General features: G+C 36.8%; 3 protein-coding genes across 5 annotated transcripts; 2 read left to right on the forward strand and 1 right to left on the reverse strand.

The window, feature by feature from the left end:
* The first annotated feature begins 220 nt into the window (after nt 1-220).
* LOC116287394 (GPN-loop GTPase 2) lies at nt 221-3,494 on the forward strand. The gene is made up of 5 exons (XM_031694069.2): nt 221-684; nt 1,067-1,223; nt 2,083-2,243; nt 2,630-2,763; nt 2,985-3,494. Exons 1-5 carry the CDS (start codon nt 292-294, stop codon nt 3,025-3,027), a joined length of 888 nt encoding a protein of 295 aa, XP_031549929.1. The 5' UTR covers nt 221-291; the 3' UTR covers nt 3,028-3,494.
* Nucleotides 3,477-17,236, reverse strand: LOC116287392 (kinesin-like protein KIF25). 3 transcript variants are annotated; one of them, XR_004196067.2, is made up of 16 exons: nt 17,041-17,236; nt 16,867-16,932; nt 15,293-15,415; nt 14,119-14,248; nt 13,196-13,299; nt 12,656-12,927; nt 11,928-12,077; nt 11,489-11,600; nt 10,825-10,880; nt 9,642-9,944; nt 9,042-9,181; nt 8,593-8,647; nt 8,294-8,394; nt 7,988-8,155; nt 3,819-5,132; nt 3,477-3,788 (listed from the first exon to the last, which is right to left on the reverse strand). XR_004196067.2 is itself a non-coding variant. In XM_031694066.2 (15 exons), exons 1-15 carry the CDS (start codon nt 17,101-17,103, stop codon nt 5,029-5,031), a joined length of 1,947 nt encoding a protein of 648 aa, XP_031549926.1. In that variant the 5' UTR covers nt 17,104-17,236; the 3' UTR covers nt 3,477-5,028. The 3 variants fall into 3 exon arrangements, 2 of the variants coding, with proteins under 2 accessions (XP_031549926.1, XP_031549925.1); XM_031694066.2 differs by having other exon boundaries at nt 3,477-5,132; XM_031694065.2 differs by lacking the exons at nt 3,477-3,788; nt 3,819-5,132 and having other exon boundaries at nt 6,778-8,155.
* A 303-nt stretch (nt 17,237-17,539) lies between these two features.
* Nucleotides 17,540-20,874, forward strand: LOC116287395 (lanC-like protein 3). The gene is made up of 5 exons (XM_031694070.1): nt 17,540-17,834; nt 18,156-18,273; nt 18,514-18,798; nt 19,134-19,478; nt 20,022-20,874. Exons 1-5 carry the CDS (start codon nt 17,556-17,558, stop codon nt 20,249-20,251), a joined length of 1,257 nt encoding a protein of 418 aa, XP_031549930.1. The 5' UTR covers nt 17,540-17,555; the 3' UTR covers nt 20,252-20,874.
* Nucleotides 20,875-22,170: the final 1,296 nt, after the last annotated feature.

A 22,170-nucleotide genomic window follows, 5' to 3' on the forward strand; every position in this document is an offset into this window, starting at 1 on the left:
AGGTGAGAGACTAGGGTGAGGACAAAATACTTTTGAGGGGGGTAGGGTTAGCAGATTCAAGTGTAACTATTTACCAAAAAAATCCGTAATATCACATTTGATTCATAAATTCATATTAATTTTCTTTTAATTTTCTTATCTTTTCGATTTCAAATTTTCATTGGAAAAAAATGGAGTAATTTTTAGTAGGTGTGGGTTGCCTGTGGTTTTTGTGCTCAAATCCATAATGGCGGACGAAGTGTATTAAAATGGTTAATGGCCACAACTTGATAGTTTTTTATATGTGTAAATATGACTTCATACGGACAAATCGTGATAGGACCGCCTGGTTGTGGCAAGAGTACATATTGTGCTGGAATGCTGGAGTTTCTTACTAGAATGGGACGTAAAGTTGCAGTGGTGAACTTAGATCCTGCTAATGAAAGCTTGCCTTATGACTGCAAGATAGATATATCTACCCTGATATCACTGAGCGATGTGATGGATAACTTGAAACTTGGACCTAATGGAGGCCTTATTTATTGCATGGAGTATTTAGAAAAGAACTTAGATTGGTTGGAAAAAGAACTTAAAAAACTCAAGGGATATTATTTTTTGTTTGATTGTCCAGGGCAGGTTGAACTGTACACTCATCATAATTCAGTGAGAAATATGGTAAAACAACTAGAAAAATGGGACTTTAGGGTAAGTGGGACACTATCAAATGGTGTGTGTAATGTCATATGTCATCCCTTTCCCGCAATCTCATCACGAACCTGACAGTCCCCACCTCCGCAATGAAAAAAAAAAGATTTGCTTTAGAGGTAAAAAGTGACTTCCTGGAATTTTGTATTTGTAAAGTATATATCTAAAGTATATCAAACAAACCAAGCGAAAAGTTTTATCAATACCCTGAACCATCCTTTATGAGCAGATAAGAGTCAGGGCACAGCTCAGTCACAGTTCAAAAGTAAGTATGTTGGGTTTTTTTCATCTGGTGCTACAGCACCCATATTTCCTTGATTGAGTCATACACTGAGTTATAGAGACAATTTATTACAAAACATTCTTTTCCCCCTTTTTTTAGGTTGTTGCTGTTCATCTAGTAGATTCTCATTATTGTAGTGATCCTGGGAAATTCATCTCAGTCTTGTTGACATCACTCAACACGATGCTTAAAATTGAGCTTCCTCATGTGAATGTTCTTTCCAAAATTGACCTCATTGAACAATATGGAAAACTAGGTAAGTTGTGCTTAGGGCTGGACTTCATCAAAGTGTGCTCATTCATTTTCTTTATTTCATGCAACTTTGCTAATTAATTCCAACTAAAACTTGAAAATGGGGTTAGATTCCTCTGAAGGCAATGTTTTGGACAGGGTTTTGGTGTTAAATGTTACCAAAAGATGCTATTCCTACACAGGATCCTATCCAGGATGCTATTCCTAAGCATATAGAATTACTAAAGGATCTTTACAGGGTTTTGCAGGATCCTACAGGATCTTACAGGATTCTGTCTAAGATTTGCACCAGGGATAGGTGAGAACCAATCAAATTGTAATAATAATAATAATAATAAATCACATTTATAAAGCGCAGATTAGCACAAGATGTTCATCTGCGCTGAATACAGAAACAATACACAATAACTAGAAATATAAAAGCTAAGTTAATCAATGGGAATTGCAAAAATAACTAAATAAAGGCTTTTCTATAAAAATATGTAGAATAAATTTGAAATCAACGCCAAGCTAATGTTGAGCCCATCAGAAACCTGGAATGCACAAGAATGGTAATTTGACCCTAATGTTACATGTACACAACTAGATAGCCATCATCATTTTCTTGTGGAAATAAAAGTATATGTTGAAAGGCTATTGTTTTCTGCTGGTTCCTGATTGGTTCGACTACCCAATGTTGGGATTTATTGACTTCATTATTAATTTTGGTTGGTTCTTGCTGTCATACTGTAAAATGGCTGGCACATTATTATTAAGATGGCTGTGATGTTGATAAACCAATTATTTATGTCCATTAACTTATACTGTATGCTGTAATATGACTGTGCTTATCCATGCTGATTAGTATTGTTGTTGGTTTTTAGCGTATAATTTAGAGTATTATACAGAAGTCATGGACCTTAATTATCTAATCGACCAGTTAAAAGGTGATGCTTTCACCAGCAAATACAAGAAATTAAATGATGCTCTGGTTGGTTTAGTTCAAGACTATTCTCTTGTGTCATTCCTGACTCTCAATATTCAGGTGAGGAAAAATTGATCATTTCTGACAAATAAAACAATGCAGTATGCTAGCTGTATCAGTTGTGTAAGTCAACAAAACCTCTTGCATTCAGAAAGGAACTGGAACTCCCATAGGGCTGCAGAAGGTGTATTCTTTATTTTCAGAAAAAATATCCATACCCACATGAAGAAGGATTGGAATTTTCGAGGGATGGGAAGGGTTTATAGTGTAGTTCAAGAACATATCTCCATAACTGTATGGCTGAGCCCCTCCTCCATTGCCTATGTGAAGAAAGCTTAGAAGAACATATTGTGTACAGCAACACTTATTAATCAACCACTCTTAGTAACAATTGCTCCTGTGCATGTCAAACTGCTTGTTCTCACAATAAATTGTTTATTTTTCAGGACAAAGAAAGTATGTTTAATGTTATGAAGGCTATTGACAAGGCTAATGGTTATGTGTTTGGTGCAAAATATAAGGAAAGTAACTTTTCTGCCCTGATGTCATCAGCTGTGGGTGCAGACTTTGAGTTCTTCAAATATCCTTTGATCACTACTATGTATACTGTACTTCACTTCACTAAACCATTGCACACCCGACCCCCATGTGATGAAGAGTGTGACAACACAACCACTACACACCCCACCCCTCTTACACTATCACAGCTGTTACACTATTTCCTCTTACACTATCACAGCAAATCTTTTATGTTCTAATATTATATGTTCAAAATTATATAAACCCTTAACTATCACTCACAACAGCGAGTGTTCAAGAACGTTACATGGACAAAGACAGCTGAGAGCTAAACAATCCGGTTCACACAAAAACACTGAGGGTATGAAGTGGCATTGTCATCCTGGCTGGTTTTTTTAATACTCTACATCAAGTTCAAAAATCTTTGTCAGGTTCAAAAAGGTGAAATCATAGGAGCTAAGAACAACTGGTGTTCTGGGTAAACAGTTAATCAGGCTAATATTATTCATATTGCAGTTTGGCTGCTCTTGAACAAAGATTCAAGTTACCAAACAAAGCATTTTGTCACCTTTGATCCATGTGTCTGTATGGAGACACTCTACCAATGCCCAGGATATTACCTACCTAGAACACCTGGGTCTTAGCTTCGATAATCTTACCATTTGAACCTGACAACAATGTTTGGATTTAGTGTATAGAAACTGTTATGCTGTACTTGAAGTGCTCTTTGTCAATCCAAAAGCTTGGCAATAAAAGACAAGAAAATGTTTAGAGTTAAAAAAAAAGAATTTTATTGATTAAAAAACCTCTTATTACATGTAATCTAATACACTATTTAAGTACATGTATAGCATTAGCAAGAGCCATCTTAAGTAATGCTCAAAGCATGTAGACTCAGTACACAAAAAAAATATTTCTGACAAAGGTGGGTTTGTAAAGCTAGAAAATGATTCTTGCTACCTTGTTGGATGAAAAGCAAAACAAAGTTTCAAGCTTCCTATAGACTCCCTTGCACTAAATCCTTATCTATTTGGTCCTTACCTATCTGATCCTTACCTATGTGGTCCTTACCTATGTGGTCCTTATCTATCTGATCCTTACCTATGTGGTCCTTACCTATCTGGTCCTTATCTATCTGGGGGAACTACTGCAAGGAGTTGATGCTTGGAGGTCATGTCATAAGTGTAACAATGGCTTTTTCTTCTTATACACGGAATCAAAATATGGTGACCAATTTGAATAACACTATTGTTCTAGACTGACCAGCGACTGACTAGCCTCTCACACCTATGAAAACGATTTTATATTCCCATGTGAAAACGAGGCTAGTCAGCCCAGAACAATAGTTATGGGAATTGTTTGCTATATTTCAATTAAGTATAACATCAACTGTCAAGATGTTTTTACACTAAAGATGACATGATCTGTGAAAACATATAAGTAAACTAGTGTTTTCCTCAAAGCCATCATATTTACATTTCTGCTATTCAGCAGCACTTGGAATTATTATCATTATTTCATGTCTATTTACAATAATCTAATAAATCAATGTTGATATATTACTTTGTTGATATAAAGGAATCATAATCATTATCATAATCAATATGATTGATAGCAAAGCCTGAGATTGATGCAAAATCAATAGACCTTATCCATTTACTGTATAAGGAAACTTTCCCATTTCTGATCACATGTCATTCTCTTGAGAATAGAATTCTTTGTTTGAGTTATATTCACAGTCATGTGTCTTCTCATGTGCATCCATTAAATAAAGACATGATACTCTAGGGAATGAATGACGCATGATCTAAAATGGGAAAACAGCAGGGCGTGGTTGTTCACAGCGTGGATAGCACTAAAAAAGGGGGTAAGTGAAGGAAGAGAGAGATGTGAAGGGAAGATGAACGCGAGAGATTAAGATTAATGTTCCATTTAGAAGAAGAGAGGTTGACCCATCTACCGAGGAAGAATGTCCCTAGTACCCTGCAAATGTACCATGCAAATGCATTGTAAATTTGGCAGTATTCCACAATTTCTTTACGCTGAGCATCGTGTTGTTTTCGAGGCATTTTCAATGCCCTTGTGGGATATAATAGATATACAATGCTTTCTAGTGAAACAATATCCCATTTGTCCCTTGATATTTTTTTAGTAAAAACTTGTTCGTATAAAGTATCGCACCGCATGCCACATTCCATAAAATCCCGATCATACTAGGAAATATGCAAGTGACTCGTAGCCAGATATTTTATCAGGGAGGTGTAGTATTTACAAAAGCCATCACACTTCCTTGTTTTATGCCTTCTCTTACCAAGGTGCCCAAGGTTTAATCTGGGAAGGCAAAATTTCTTGATCCACGCCGTCTAGTCGGGTCAAATCTCGGTGACAGGTTGCCATTCGAGCGAAGAGATGCATTGACTTGACTCAAATCTAAATGAAAAAAATACAGGAGTCAGTAAAATTATCACTCTCCTAAAGGACCGGGCGATGTCAACAAAATAACTATTTACCGCCGTTTGCATTAGTACGCGGCCACCCCACACACAAATCGCGTCGTGTAGTTTGCAATAGACTGCCGTCAATCAAACATTTCATTCTACTTGGATGTACTCAAACTCTTTGCAAACGATTTCGGAACTTTCCTTCGTGATATCCTGACTGAGAAAGTTTGATAGAAAAGCCAACTCACTGATCCAAACGTGTATAAATGGCGTCAACATGAATGATTGACGGTAGTCTATTGCAAATTACACGACTCAATTTGTGTCTGGGGTGGCCGCGTAAGTAATGCAAACGGCGGTAACTGAACCTATAAGCTTTGAAACTTTTTTTAGTTGGCATGCGCACAATATTACATTCTTGAACTAATGCAGCGATCGAAGCAAAGCACTATTGACGATATGTTTTTTTCGATTCATGCTTTTTAAGAAGTGGTTAATCTACATCCAATACTTCAAAAACAAAACACGAGAAAACTTTATTTCAGTAGCGATGGTAGGCTGTCTTTGTCTACAGTAGACATATATATACTTAAAAAGAATTGACGCAGACGTGAGAACATTCCCAAACAAGCTTGAAGCATTATTAAAGTGAGAACCAAAAGAAAACTTTAATCACTTGTAATTAGAACTTAATCCGGAGAGAATTATCGGAATTTCTAGCCTAATCTCTAATCAATTAAAGGGATAAAAAACTCTAGAACTAATTCTGGATAAAACAGTTTAATCTTATGATTTGACATACGTCAATTCACATAAATATCAGCGGAGAAAGGAGACAAATTCGTTTTGGATAAGAAACTCTAGAACTAATTCTGGATAAAACAGTTTAATCTTATAATTTGACATACGTCAATTCACATAAATATCAGCGGGGAAAGGCGACAAATTCGTTTTGGAGAATTTATACTTCTGGTCGAATTTATATAAGAGAAAAGAATTATATTTTTAACACTTTTAGACAGCTAAAACTTCAAGACTTTCTTCGTTTTATAAATTTTTAAGTATGATTTATAACTTTTTATTTGTCAGGTTAATCATAGATCCATGTTTTGAGATTTATATAATTTATTTTACTGTGTTTGCTTCGATATGAAAGAATAAATTCTCCGAAAGTCGGGTAAATAAAGCAAATGCGAAGAACATCCCTTAACGTTAAAGTATGTCATTTTGTTTGACAGAAACTCTGATAAGATTTGACAACCTTGGAAGATTTGGGAAATTCAAATAACTTTTTCTTTGAATGGTATACTTTGGTTCACGGTGGATTAAGGGTATAAAAATCTGCCTGGGATTAAAACTTTCAAGAGTTCTTCAATCTTTCTTCGTAAAAAAGGAATCTGGTTTTAATTTCGTTGACAAGCTCTAAGTCAAAGAATAGATGAAAGACGCGAAGATAAAAATCAAGAGTTTTCTGTTTTTCAGGTTGGTAGGTTATCTGTGGATCTTGGACGCGGTTAGGCTCTCGTTCGTCACAAATTGACGACAAAATTAAACAAACCAGACTGATATACAGCTTCTTCTTATTAACCTTGAAATAATAAAGCAGGACTTTGAAGCCATAAAGAAAGCGAATATATTGCTTTTGTCTTTTATTTCCGCCATAAGTGACGTGATGGAGGAGCAGAGACTGGCAGTTAGGAGATATTTTTAGATTAGGCGACAAGATGTGTTGGTTAGGACGGCTGTGTGTATTTAGACACAAAAACATTTCAAATTTCAATTGAAGTCGTCTTTTGAGCAAACACAAGCAAAGTGCTCCTTCCGTTAGGATGATATTTAAAAATTGATTCGCTGAAGGCGAAGTGAATATCGGGAAATATTTATCGAGACGCGAGTATTAGTAGTTTTAACACAAATGAATATAATAAATAACGGAGAGAGAGTTTTTTTGTGTTCAAATCATATTTATCTCTGCACACAGTACAAATCGACAAACGAGCGTGCGTGCCTAGTAGATAGCATAAGACTCACATTGTAACCAATGAGGGAGACGGATTTATTATATTCACTTTTGTAAAAATACTAATGTCTATTATTTAAATTTAAAAAAGCAATTGGCAAGTATAAAGTCAGCTGATTGGACAAATAGAAGCTTTAGTGACGCGAACTGATAAATTTATAATAATATGCAAATATCTGATTGGTTGATTTAGAATTTGTTTTTACTAAACTGAGTAGGAGCTGATTGTATCGTTATGGTAGATAATGATTGGTCCTGAGTCATGGAATGGAAGGTGATTGGTTGGCAATGAACATAAGATGAAAATAGGATTGAAGCTGATTGGTGGATTATGGCATGTGCATTGACCAATAAAAGCTATGAAGGCAGATTTGATGCTTAATATTTAGCATTTACAGTCTTTTAATGATTTTAATGCTGTATTTATTTATTGATTTACATACAAACTGTCTAATTAAATGAATATGAGAGTGATGTGTTGAATTGTTTATGTTTTCATTTGTTCAAAACCTTGGATTATTCGTTTATAAAATAAAACTGATTATGGAGTTTATGCACATATATTTAAATTGAATTATTTTTACATCCTGGCTTTATATGAATCAAAACTTTTTCTGAATTAATACTTTTTTAAGATGTTTAAAATCTGGATCAAAAACAAATTCATATTTAAAGTTTGGTGAGAAAATAATGAATAGATTTTCCCTTGTAAGACGTTTAGTTAGTTTGCCATTTCTTTAGTACCGAGTAAGCAGCTTGTGCTTTCGACACTTTTTGTTTAAACTGCGCCAGAATCTGAGGGTTTTTTGACTGTAATTCGTTACCTAGCGACAAGCTGCTGTTGGGGACAAATGACGTAGGTCTTCTCTTCTTGGTGGGACCACGTGCAACCTGGCGGGCACGTGACCCGAAGCCTATACACTGTAGAGTCTCGGTAATGTACTTTTGTGCAGGAGAAACACAGAGCATGACGAGTAGCTTGGCATTTCCACCTAGACAAATGAAAAAAACTACATGAGATCATTTGAAGACTACGTCAACGCCTCCATTTTAGCTCATATAATCCTACAGAACTTGTCGTACAGTCCCCTTGACATTAGTACAATACACTGGGCCCCGATTGTGCTTACCTATAGTATCCTGCAGCATGTGAGTCAAACGGGTATTTCTGTACGGTATATGTGATCTGTGCTCAGCTAGTGCTCCCAGAACGTCGGCCAAAGCACTCAAGCTACGAAAAAGACACGAAAATATTGATCGAAATTTGAAAAAATAGGCGAGAACTGGCATGAAGTTGAAATGCTGGAAAAATCAAGTTTTGGAAATGCTGGAAAAAAATCCCATCTAAAAGAAAACTTGTCGATTGATCATTGATTGTTCAATGAATAATGGTCAATCGTCAACCGACATTGGGTGGTGCGGTCGTTACCTTTTGTTAATGAATGACGTCTCTCGTAATGCTGCTCCTGTCACACCAGACAAACCTAACAAAAATAAATGGGTTACAATGGGTTTGGAGTAGCTGCGTTTGTGGAGAAATAGGGCTGAGGAATAGATTATTGGTAATATACTGGCATTAATAGAAAATAAATATTTCATTTTTATGAGAGATCTATATTTATTCTATACAGGACTCTATTTAAACTAGCCTGTGCTAAATTAGATGTTCCTCAGTTAAAATATTGAATAAAACAAAATAAAAAAATGACGAGGAGTATTTTCATTTAAACGAACAATTCTCCGCTTGATTAGAATTCGAAATTGGGTGTTTTAGTATAAAAAAAAAAAAAAAAAAAAAAAGGAAAAAGAAACGAGCATTACCTACGAGCAAACCTACGAGCAAACCTACATTATGCATATCAATTATGATGGTCTTACCCACGCACTCGCTGCCAGCCAAATCAACTAACTGGAGTTTAGTTTTGACAGTGGTAGAGATAGGTGGAGGGGTACCAGTACTCGACCGTGAAGGAGATGGTGACCTGGAACGAGCTGCTGCGCTACCTGGAGCAGGAGATCTGGGTAAGAAAAAACAACAACAATCAAACGATGTTGAAGGTAACTGAGGATACAGTGTAGACCAATCAGCCGTTATTTCATTTACTCTAGTCTGGGTAGGGGAGGGAGAAGGAGAGGGAGAATAACGAATAACTGAAACAAGCATATATTATCCAATCGAAATCTATGAAGAACTGAAAAAACACACACACATGTTACCCAATCCGTCCTAAACCACTATTCCCTATTCACTCATTCTCCTCTTTTCGTCCTAGGCACACTGGTTTCCCATTTCAATTGTGCGTAATGACTTTTTGTATATTTGGTCAATGTCCCTTCTCACTAGTGTTACTGGTACACAATCATATAATATTAAGATATGGGAAAACTTTACACAGAATAGAAAGATATATTCATTCTTGAATTCCTTGGCAAGGAAGATGGTGGAAAAACCTAACTGTAGATCTAGAATCGATTTACTTTGAACGTGTTTGTCGCATGGTGCGTCCTTTGGGAGCAGGAGACTGTGACCTGCTGACGTGATTAGCAAGCTGCGGTAGGTTTTTACGTGTTCTGGTGGGCGTGCCCGGTGGCGAAGGCGCGGCTTCTGAACTGGGCGTTGATACACGTGCTACTGGTTGCTGATTGGTCGTCATGAACACTTGTAATTGGACGATAAGATGAGAACGACTTGAGTGCGCATGCACCATAGTGGCGTCCTCATGACGTCGACACATACCAAAGTACACCAGATTCATTACTTCGTTGAAGTTGGATACTGGTCTATGAAGAAATAAAACAACATTATTATTATGAAATAAGAGAGGAATCGGTAAAATCTCCCGAACCCAATTTAGTAGTACCACTCGAGGTTGGGTTGTCTAATCTATTGTCAAATACTATCAATATGGCGGCGGTAACGTACAAGAAGAAGAAGAAAGCATGCAAAACAAAACCCAAAAGTTTTCTGTTCTTGCGTTTAATTAAGTATGGACCACGAATTGTTTTCGCATTGTTCTGAAATGTCAAAAGCAGCGAGTGCAGTGAATGAAATTAATGGCTTGCTGTGAAAATCAGCAAAGCAACGATTTCATATTAGCTAGGATTACGATTTTGGTGATTTACTCTTGCTTTTCAAATTACTAGCATTGCCCCTTGAAACGAAAGAAAAGGAAGCAAAGATAGTATTTTAAAAACCCTTATTGTGCAGGTGAGTAGAATTATGACCGAATGTTTTCTCGGGATTTTCTACCTGCATGAATTTCTGAAGAAATAGAAAACGCGCGCGCGTGCTGTGTGCTGTCATAAAGCACGCGGGGGTTGGCAGAACACGAGAGAAGTCTTAGGAGAAGCACGACGCGTAGCGGAGTGCTTCTCGACACTTCTCGACTGTTCTGCCAATCCCCAAGTGCTTTATGACTGCACACAGCACAACACACAGCACAGTTTAGACGATAACATTGTTATGGCAATAAAGCCGCATCATTTGGTCCAATAAACGAACATTAACAAAAGGAAAAAATTCAAAAATTCATATGCCACGAGACAGAAAAACACGCCAGGAGAAATTCCCGAAACAAATCTAGAAAAACAGTCATAATCAAAGATATAATGTGTTTCATTTAATCAAAGTGTGTTATCAGGTTTTAAAAACAAATCTTACTTGGTAACCAAGGATGGGATGTCCGTGTCACCGTCACTGCTTGTTATGATGTTCAGCTTAAAACAGAACAAAACCAATATATATATATCAAGATTTTTGTCAGCCCGCTGACTAAAAAGCCTGAAGAGTCTAGGCTCGAGATTGCTGCTACACAGGCAACAAATTTATAAGGAAAAATTTCGCCGAGTAATATAAACCTGCCCAGAGAAACAACTGTCAGAGTAAAAGGAACATAGTTTTCTTCAACATTATAGTGACTAAAATTAGTTTGATAGAGCAGTTTTCGCATGACTGTGAAAAGCTCAGTGCCGTAAGCGTGACGTGCCGTGACCGTGATGCTTTCTAGAATTTTAATTGGCTGATTTTTTTCATGCGCAATATGATTGGTCTTGCTTTGCCGTGACCTTAACGTGACCGTGTCCGCGCCGTGTTCATGCCGTGTTCCGGGTATTCGATTGGATGGAGAGTAAATTCTCGTGCAATGTAATTGGTCTGGCGTATCCCTTGCCGTGTCACGACCGCGTTCGTGCCGTGAACTTTTCACGGTCATACGAAATTTGCACTATGTACTAGACAGCGTGGCAGGCACAAAGGGAAGGGAAAGGATGGGGGCCTGTGGTGGGGGCCCGTCCCTTTGCGCCTGCGACGAAGACTAGAAACATACCTTTTCGTTCTTGTTGGGCGCCAGCAAGTCTCGTACATCATTGTTGTAGATCTCACAGACTGACATCTCCACCGAATAGGTTTCTGTGAGCGTCTCACGCTCTGCTATCAACCTAAATACATTGAATACACCACATTACAACACTGTTGGGCCTTTTTGATTAAAAGCAAGGTACAGCCAAACATAAACACAGACATTTAAGGGAATATTGCATGTAAGTAGTAATATGTTCTGACAATTAACACAACTAATGAGATATGGATACAGGGGGAAAAGGTGTGCGTCTACAGTGTGGACAGTGAGGGGAGAGAGGAATGTGTTCGTTTGCAAATAGTCGTGCGATATGCAGTCTTTTCTCTGGACGTCAAGAGGAACCGCAAAAAAGAGAGACGAGGGTACTAATGCTACATTACCCCTGACTTCGCTTTCATTATCTTACTTGAAAATCTCCTTGGCTGCTCTGGGAATGATTCCTTCATCTTTGTTAAGTTCTTCAGAGTCAATATCCACATTAACGTCATGGCTCCCTAACATTGTGTGTGTCTTGCCGGAGCCTGTCTGACCATATGCCATGATACATACGTTGTACCTGAAATAGGTGGCAAACAAATTGATCTGCATCATATTTTCTAACGGTTAGTCTGCGTGTTTAAAACAGCAAATCAACAACAAGAAAAAACGAGATGAAAAGTAAAACCAATCACTAAACTAAACAATTCAAAACTAGCTACTGTACAGCTGCACTGGAAATAAGTCAAATTTCTTTATTCCAGGAATTCTGTGCCTAAGAGAGCTTATTATCATCATCATCATCACCAGTACCCCTATCATTATCATCATCATTATCCACCAACATCAACACCGCCATCACCATCGTCATAATTACTACTATCATCATCAGCATCATCACCATCATTACTACCAGTGTCATCACCGTCACTACTACATGTACCACTACCACCATCATTATCATCATCATTATCCAGCACCACCATCAGTGCACCACCACAATCAACACCCCCATCATCATCATTACCATCCTCACCACCATCATCACAACTGTCATCAATATCATCATTGATCATCACAATCATTACCAACACCACTATCATCATCATCACCATCACCATCATCACCTATCATCATCATTATTTCCTGTTAACCTACCCATCCAGTAGTGAAGTGAGTAGAGTCTTGACATCATCAAAAATCTTCTTCTGATCATCCATATCATTATAGACATGTTCGAACTCCTTCTGTTGCATGATTCGTTCTCCATTAGACTTGATTGACACATATGAGAGTGTTTCCTCATCAACATAGTTAACAACTTGTTCTGAAGGGGTACCTGGTTTGCCCAGTGAAGCTTCATCCGGGGAATCAATACCAACAATGAGAGGACGAATACGGCAGTGGACTCTGATGTTACCACGAATTTCCTACAAATAAAGTTACATAGATTAATAAGAAACGCCAAAGAACTTTCTTGTGACAGAGTTTTCTTATAACTAGGAAAGTGAAGCAGTTTTTGAACTTAATACAGGTCTTTGTTAATTACAGTACAAGAGGCTTTCTCTAAGCTTTCTGGTTTTCCTCCCTACATACAGATCATAATGTGAGTTGAGTGCTATGTGTTGTAAATGGTGAATGTAGTGGTAGTGTGTGTCGAGCTAACCTAAACAAAGAGCTTTATATAAGTTTTCTTACCACAAGTGTATTGTGCAGGGTCATTCTCCTGTTCTTTTCTGTTGCCGCCTTCAACAGTGCTGTATCAAGCTTTAGTTCTGTTTCCATCAGTTTGGACTGAATCTCTAAAATATGTACAGTACACCACAGGTTAAAAAAACCTTTCCCACCAACCAATCAATCCTTTTCTTTATGCAACAATTAGAGACCACTATAAGAGGGAGGGTGGCTGAAGACTAATCATCCCTCACCCTTTGACCACTAAAACAATATCATCCCATCAATATGATTAATGCCATCACTGAAAAATGAAATCATAAAAATGGATTATGAAACTCGCGCTCTTAAAGTCTGATAAGATTCATTAAAAAATGACCAACATGGTTAATGTAAATAAACTTAAATTTTAAGTTTATTTGGCATCACGAAAATACATACTTTAATATAGATATCATATAAATATTTGGTGTGCTATAAGGTTTTTAGTAAACACAGTTGCAAGGGTTTCCTGGTACCTTAAACTCAACACAATTTAGGTACCAGTGGTCTCCATCATGGGCCAGATGTTTGGGCTCAATTTGTGGATCATTTTATGGGTTGGAGTAACTAATTGTAGCATTATCAGATTTTTCTGCTCCATGCAGTAATACAGCATGCAAGATTTTGTGAAAGATTTCAGTGAAGAGATGTATGCATTGTAGGCAAGTGCATCTCACAATTCTCACAGACAACTAAGAGTGCTTCCTAAGAACAATTCTGTTTTATTTGCTTTATTATGTAAAAATGATCCATTGCAGTTTTGTTATACTTTGCAAAGATTGGCTGCATAATTATTATACAGTATGCATGGGCAAAGGCATTAGCAACCAATTGCTCCATTCACTAATTCAGCGTAGTTTTTTGACAAATCAGATTGTATGTACAATACAATGTAAATCCCTTACTTTCAATGCTTGACAGCCCTTCGGATCCAAATTGTGATGTCATCTCTCTAGCCTTCTTCAAATCCTTTGCAAAATCTGCAGGCATTTCTTTGACTGTCACTCGCAACTCATTAAGATCAGTTTTGAGAGTCTAAAAAAGTTAGGGGATTATAAATAAGTGTGAAAAAAAATCAAAGAAAAGTACAGGAGTATACATGTATTGTGTTGTGAATGAAAGACTTCTTTTAAAACAGGTTTTAATATTACATGAACTTGAAATATTCAAGTTACACAATGAAATGTATTGCCAATCAAAAGTAAGAAGTCATACTTTTCATATTTGGTGGCAGGCTAGGAGAAAAAAAAAATCCAACAAACAGCTACATGTAGGCTACAGATGACTACTGTATTTTGCTACTAGGCTTGTGTGCCTCAATTAGTAAATCCTATTACTATAACTGCACACATATAGTCCTTGGCAATATAATGGTATTTTCCCTATCCTATTTCCCTACTTCACATTATTTATCAAGAGTTGCCTGCATGAGGATTATAATAAATTAAATTAAATTGCAGAACTATCTTTTGAAACATAGCTGTAATAATTATTACACTTGTCAAATAAAAGGCCAAAGCCACATTGGACATTTCAAAGACTACAAATTCCCAGATATCCAAGAAAATTACTTTACAATCCCAGTTATGAACTGAAGTGTTTTACAAATTTGTTAGGGTTTTTTGATGTGCATATAATCGAAGGGCTCATAACTGGGGGGGGGGGGGGGTGGGGTAACTGGGGGGGGGGTGGGGTGGGGATGGACTTATAAACTGCCCAAGACTTGCCACACAACCATACATCTCTTTGTAATTCATAGTGTTTTCAAAAAACTTTTACTCCCAAAATATTGAACATATTACCCTCAAATTTCAGTAGTAAGTTGCTAAATAGGGCATTCTCTTTCGATTTCTGGAGTAAGTTTGCTTGTAGCTTGAAATTTTTTAAATGCTAATGAGGAAAAAAAATAAATAAAAATCGACCTACAAGTCACAGGTAATTAATGCAGGTCAGAGCAATATTAGTCTTCAATAATTGTTCTTAAGTCTCATATGTTTTCTCAGTTTGACCACAACAAAAATATTGAATATTTGGTTTATAATACAAATGAATATGAAAATCCTGATAGTGATTCCATACCTTCAATTCTTTTTTAAGAGATTTACATGACTTTTTCACATTGCTTCTAAATCCTGTTTCAGCTTCAAAAAGTCTTCTGAAATGACTTGATTCAAATCTTGATGTTCTCACACTTCCCTGGCACTATATGAAGATTAATAATATATAACATATAAGTATGTTATATGTGTATAGATGTCAAAAGAAAACAATGATAATTGGGCTACCTGCGCTGTAGCCTTTGGGGAGGGGGGAGTCTCCCTCCCTACAATACAATACAATACATTATAAAATAACTGCTATGAATCTCGTGTTCTGCTTGGTTGTGAGCACATGCTTTATGAGAGCACATAGCACGCGCGCGCACTTTCAGTTGTGTTTTATAAAAGAAAAAAAAAACTTGCTTACTGTGCTGTGTGAAGTTATAAAGCACTTTGAGATTGGCAGGACACTTGAGAAGTGTCGAGAAGCACTCCGCTATGCGTCGTGCTTCTCCTAACACTTCTCTCGTGTTCTGCCAACCCCCGCGTGCTTTATGACTGCACACAGCATGCGTGCGCGTTTTCTATTTCTTCAATAGACTTTATTTTAAGAGAGTAGCACTTAACAGTTTAGGAATTAAACCCTGTGACCCTTCCTCTCCCTAAAGCACCGCTACATAGCCTACCCATGTCGGCTATGCCTCGTGGATCCACACTACTTTGACAATGTGATGATGCAATTTATCCTTGTCAATAAGAGGACAGACACATAAAAAACTAATGTCTATTTGTTAACCATACCCCACCCATGGAGGATCGAAATTGAAAATTCTGGAGGGGAGGGGGTCAGAGAATGAACAAAATTACAGTTTGTGTGGAAGACAATTGGAAGTTCCTGGGGGTAGGGGGCTCTTTTTACAAATTTCCATTTCCATTTGCATGTATTGCTCAGAAAATACAGCCAGCATATGCTCATGAGTAAAAAAAAAAAAAAAAGATAGCAGCATAAATAAAATACACCATTATTTGCATCATCTGCCATGTTTGTTTAGTCTGCATATTATATTGGAATCCTTTGTGAATACCACTGTCAGATATTGCTGCCATGTCTTTGTCATTTGACTCTCTTGAGAAGGATTGCCAACTATCAATTCTCTTTGAAATTCTCTAGCCTTAATTTGGTCCTAAAATATTGAAAGCTCCCTACTACAGCTATGCAGTCTTACTTTTGACCCAACAGTGCAAGGATAAAATTTTTGATCTTCCAGCAATATAAGATTCAAATTTCCATTGGCTTAGTGAAGGAAATGATTAAGCTTATAATCTTGCATGGGCAACTTTTAAAATATTTATCATAAAACACTTTTGAATAGCTAAAGTATAAGAAAATAATTCTCACTTCTACTTCCCCTCACACTTGCTTTCTGAATTTACGACCAAGCTTACAGCTGTACTTTGTACAATCTTTGGGAAGTTTCTTTTACGACAAATTAATAAAAGATTTGAATCATTTTTTGGCTATGCCACAAGCCTAAAAAAATTAATTATGGTTTTATTCGTGTTTTTTGATTTCTTTCCTTCTTTCTATCTAGAGTTTAAAAAGTTATATCGTACCTCAGCTAGTTTAAGATAAAGCATAGCATTTTCAGTCTCTAGTGCTACGATTCGTTCCTCCCTCGCCTGTAAAAAGTAAAAGTTGATATTAAAAAGTACGTTGGTAAGATTATGCTGAATGTAAGCTTATCATCAAAAGAACATTTGATCACATCACCGGTCAACTTATCTTACCCTCAGTAACCGTTCAAGTTTTTGAACTTTTTCTTTAAACATCGAGTCTGCAGGTTCAGGCATTTTGAAGACAGTATGTAAGCCTTGTTGTTTTTAGGTCTGATCGTGTTAAATATTAAGAATCCATAGGATACGTGTACTTTTGTTCAACTCGAAGCGTTCTTTCTTCTTTGGCAACAAGAAAATGTTGTTGACATTTGACATTCAAACCAGGAAATGTTTGGTCAGCTGTTGCGGTCATCGAAATTAAACCGAATTCTTTACGATAGCACTCCGATACTTTACCGAATCCGCAGCGATGTGAAACCAAGGGCGACACCCAGTTTCCTGAAATAATATGATAATAAAAATATAGTCAATGAAAAATAGCTTTTTTGAAAACAACGACACACACACAAATAAACAAAAAACTTAACCGATAATGATTAAAAGGTATTTTCAGTCTTTATGACATGCAAGTGAAATACATAATGGGTTACCTGTGGATTTTCTTGTTGTTTTGGTGTGTTGCATGAATGTGCTATTTCTGTGCCATGCATTCTTCGCGTTACTTCATAAACAGATACGCAGACTTTACAGGAAGCATTGGAGACTGCAGCTATGTTAGAGAGTTAATCTCGAGGCTGTTGTCACAGATCGAGAAGAAGTGCCCTCCAACAAGCCATGAAAACATGGATGGAGGGTTGTATGTTGGACTAGCAGGTATTGGATATGCACTCTATCATGTAGCAGACTCTGGATTATTCCCTGAACACAGGCAACAGCTGTTGATCAAGGCTTTACAATACCTTAAGGTAATATAATTGAGTTATGGCTACGTTTTTTTTAGGTTATTTGAAAACACGTGCAATGTGTTCAGTCATTGTTCAGTGACAGCTAATGTCTTCAAAAGTACTCTGTTACTCTGTTACTCTTGCAATCAAAATTAAAATAAAGCCTTGCTTAAAGAAGATCAAGCGAAGAGGTATCTATCGCTATACAGCTCAACTCATCGATAAACGAATTAAAGTCCTTCGTATTTTTTAAACTAAATTTTACAAAAAGTTTAACAAAACAAAATCAAAAAAAGAATTCCCTCCTCCTTCTCTTACATTGTTTTTTTTAATAACATATAGATACCTCAAGCACAAGCAAACAGAGTATCTCCACACAGCAATGGTGGTATTGGTGCAGCATTTTTACTGGGTCATGCTGGTGTTTATGCTGTGTCAGCACTAGTCTATAATGCTTTGGGTAAGTTGTCTTTATATTATTGGAGAGGAGATAAGGCATTATATGGGTATTAGCCTTGCATCCAATGCCCAACCAGGGGATCACTCTTTGTCTTGTCTCTATCCTTTGACCTGTTTGGCATGGTTGGCCATAACAGGAGTACAAGACTGTAGCCGACATAGCTATATTAATATGGGTCATAGGGATACACGATTTGTTCTATCATGGCAATGTCAATCATGTCAATCATTTGGTTCCTAGGTCTCCATGAAGAAAAAGAACAATCCTACAAGAAATTCCTTGAAATGCATAACATCTGCAAGCCTGTAAACTTTTTTCCTCATGGTTCAGATGAACTCCTCATTGGGCGTTCAGGATACCTGTGTACAGTGCTTGAGCTGAACAGAAAACTGAAGCCAAAAATTGTCCCAAATGAAGTGACGTTCCCATTGATTGATTCTATGTTGCAGTCAGGAATACAGTATGTGCGCCATCACAAGACCAATAGTCCTCTGATGTATTCATATTATAATACAGAGTATCTTGGTAAATACTATTTTAAAGATACTGTACTTTGTGACTGGTGTTCAAGTATTTGTTAATAGCACTATTCGGCAGACTCAAGGTTGTAGTTGCATCCAAAAATTGACAGGGAACAAAATCAAAATAGGCAAAATTCCAATATTAAACGATGCACAAAATTCCATTATATTTAGAGAGTAAAATGGCCATTTTATAAACCTGTCTCGATTTTCCCCCAGTTCAAGATATGGATGTGTGTGAGAAAAATTTTTTTCTTTAATTCAACTCAAACTTTTTTTTTTTTCTTTTTTTTTTTACTTTATTGTAGAAAAATCCTAGCTTCCAATTTCTTCCTCCAGGTGCAGCACATGGCCTTTGTTCAATCCTACAAATGATTCTAAGCTTCCCAGAATACTTCAAGGACAGAAAAGACATCAAATCCCTGATGGTCAATTCTGTTGCTTTCGTTCTTTCCCAGGAACAACCTAACGGTAACTATCCAGCTGCCGTGGACGAACCTAGAGATTCTTCCAATGAGCTTGTTCATTGGTGTCATGGAGCTCCTGGTGTGATTTATCTCCTGGCTAAAGCATATCTGACTTGGAAAGATGAGAAGTACCTCAAGGCAGCTCTGAGGTGTGGGGAAGTAGTGTGGGAAAAGGGGCTTCTTCGTAAAGGACCCGGGATTTGTCATGGGGTCGCAGGTTTGTACAGAACGTTTTTTAATTTTGAACAGTAAAAAATTAGTTATATAGACCCTCATTCTTTTGCGTCTTTTGTGGTTTCGTTACACGTTTAATTTTGTTTCATGTTTCCTCTGATACTCTACTTTTCGTTCTTTCGAGCTCTGATATTTTAACTTTTGTTCAGTATTTACACTCATATTAACCGGAAAACAACCAGATATATAAGAAAAATATTTATAACAGAGTTACATGTACATGGCGTTTCGTTCATTCCATTTTCGTTTGAATTTTTAAGTAGTTGAATTGAAAAACGAGACCTTTTTTCCTAAATTCACGAGATGAGATATAATTAAAAGGCGCGATTACACGGTGCAATTTTCTCTGCAACTTTTCTCGCTACGGCGTTTTTTCATTTTTTTCAAATTGCGTCGTAGGTTACACGCTGCAATCCTGCGTGCAGCTTGTGTCGCAACGCCTTTTTTCTTTATTCGCCTTTGAATATTTTCAACTTTGATAACAAGATAAATGAAAATGTTTGAATCTAATTTTCATTCCATGCAGGTAATGGGTACGTCTTCCTGTTGTTGTATCGTCTAACGAGAGACCAGAAACACTTGTACAGAGCCTACAAGTTTGCTGACTTCATGCAAACGGAAGAGTTCCAAAAAGGAGCAAGAACGCCTGACTGTCCTTACAGTTTGTACGAAGGTCTCGCTGGAACGGTTTGCTTTTATACTGACCTTCTCCTGCCAGACAAAGCCGCGTTTCCCTTCTTTGACGTGTTCTCGTGAACACACTTATAGACCATATGAAAAGGGCGTGTCCCTTGAGATACCTTAGTTCATCAGTCACAAAAGATGACGATGCTTTCATTAGAAAGAGTATAGACCCCTTGCACTGAGTCCCAAGAGGAATTGTTCTGGGGGACAAAACAATGGATTTTTTTTGCATAAGGAAAGACGGCCTATAGTTCTGTCCCCAAAGCAATTCCTCTAGGAAAGCAATGCAAGAGGTCTATATGGAAACTAGTGATCTTTTAAAATTTCAATGTAGTAACATTAAATGATAAAAAGCTACAGCTCTTTGAAATTAGAAAGGTTTGAATGGAAACAACATGTGTTCGCTACATTTCAAATGCTTATAACTCTTCAGGGATTAAATACATGACAACCGAACTTTCCGAAATTACTAATTTAGTCATTGTCTTTCTTGTAATGAAAACAATATATTTTTGAAATCATTAATTATTCGTGGTGCTCGTTCCCAGCCTTACACTCGTTTTTTATATAGTCTATTAGTAAGTTTCACCACAGACTTAGGACGATGGACAAAGATGACTCTTGAAAGTAACTTATAGATAAGATAGTGTAAACACAGATATATTGCGTGTTCATTAAAGTAAAGGAGAACCATACTTGCGTATCAACTATTTTGTGGAAGTAACTTTCAATGTCCCTCTTACTAGGTTTTCAAACCAAAAAAATAGAATTTTCGCTGAAGTTTGCTAGTGTTTAAAAAAAACTAAAGATATATATTTAGGCATTGCCTAAAAGCGGAGCCCCCGATATGGAAGTCACAGGGAGAACAATTTGAATGAAACGGAAAGGTGAAAATAAGATCGGGGAAAAAATCTTCAATTTTTTATTATTCGAAATAATGATAATTTCTCCCATAATAAAAACCATGCAGTGAAATCGAATCGAAATGCACTACATCGGTTTTTTTTTTTTTTTTTTTTTTTTTTTGTTTTTTGTTTTGTTTTGTTTTTTTTGCACGAGTATACTCTCTCACTTAGCAATTTTGTACACAACTTACCACCACCCCCAGGGGCTAGTTTTGTTCTTGGAAGATTCTTCGACAAAAAGTTTTCCAAGGCCTACAGTTTTAGGCTTTGAATCCCTTACTTAAAGCAAAGCGAAAGCTAACTACAGATAATCCAATACAATATCAAGTTTAGTGAAATTTACCTCGGATGTCTTTCATTGAAATCGAAAATCTGGAGATTTAGGACAAATCAAGACCAAAAAACAGACTTGAAAACTAGTTAAGGTGAGCAAAAAATGAGGTTTACTTAATAGGTCTTTTACAGTTTTCCAAAAACAGAGCTTACATTCATTTAAACAGTTGACAAGAACGACTGAGACAAAATAAAAAATAATGCATTAAAATAAATTAAGCTTATCGATAGAAATATAAAAAGTTTTGAGAGAATAATGACAGACAAATAATGAGGCAGAGAGTAAGGACTACAGAAAGGAACATATTAAAACCATGCATGCAGTCAATTCAGAAAACGTTTTCGTCGACCGGCTCAAGCCTACGCGACTGGACCGAAAGGAATGTGGGTAAAAAATCACTGAAGCGGTTAAATTTTCGTTCTGAATTAATTGTTCCCGCTAGTAATAAAGATAATAATGGCGAGAAACAATCCATCAAAGGTATGTCTTTGGGTTTAGAGAAAGAAAAACCAAGTAGTTATGATTCAGTTCACAATTTCGAAAATATGAAGGCATTAAAAAAAAGTCTCCTTCGACACTTCCCGCTCGCCTACGAAGGTTCGTGCTGTAAGCATAACTAGTCAGAATAAAATTATGGAGTCAACTCGGCTTCAATGATTGCTACCCAGATTTCCTTTCGGTCCAGTCGCGTAGGCTTGAGCCGGTCGACGACAACGTTTTTTGAATTGACTGTAAATGCATAGGCCTACCCA

Source organism: Actinia tenebrosa, unplaced genomic scaffold, assembly GCF_029948245.1.
Source record: "Actinia tenebrosa isolate PJP-AT-01 unplaced genomic scaffold, QUT_ActTen_1.0 PGA_scaffold5__44_contigs__length_20552954, whole genome shotgun sequence".
Lineage (NCBI taxonomy): Eukaryota > Metazoa > Cnidaria > Anthozoa > Actiniaria > Actiniidae > Actinia > Actinia tenebrosa.

Coding starts and splice junctions, on each gene's coding strand:
- LOC116287394 (XM_031694069.2), top strand. CDS start 292: ATGACTTCATACGGACAAATCGTGATAGGACCGCCTGGTTGTGGCAAG. Junction 1,224..2,082: donor TGAACAATATGGAAAACTAG/GTAAGTTGTGCT, acceptor GTTGGTTTTTAG/CGTATAATTTAGAGTATTAT. Junction 2,764..2,984: donor GCAGACTTTGAGTTCTTCAA/ATATCCTTTGAT, acceptor ACTATCACTCAC/AACAGCGAGTGTTCAAGAAC.
- LOC116287392 (XM_031694065.2), bottom strand. CDS start 17,103: ATGCCTGAACCTGCAGACTCGATGTTTAAAGAAAAAGTTCAAAAACTT. Junction 9,945..10,824: donor ATCCCATCCTTGGTTACCAA/GTAAGATTTGTT, acceptor ATTTCTTCATAG/ACCAGTATCCAACTTCAACG. Junction 8,395..8,592: donor ACGTCATTCATTAACAAAAG/GTAACGACCGCA, acceptor TCTTTTTCGTAG/CTTGAGTGCTTTGGCCGACG.
- LOC116287395 (XM_031694070.1), top strand. CDS start 17,556: ATGTGCTATTTCTGTGCCATGCATTCTTCGCGTTACTTCATAAACAGA. Junction 17,835..18,155: donor AGGCTTTACAATACCTTAAG/GTAATATAATTG, acceptor AATAACATATAG/ATACCTCAAGCACAAGCAAA. Junction 18,274..18,513: donor ACTAGTCTATAATGCTTTGG/GTAAGTTGTCTT, acceptor TTTGGTTCCTAG/GTCTCCATGAAGAAAAAGAA.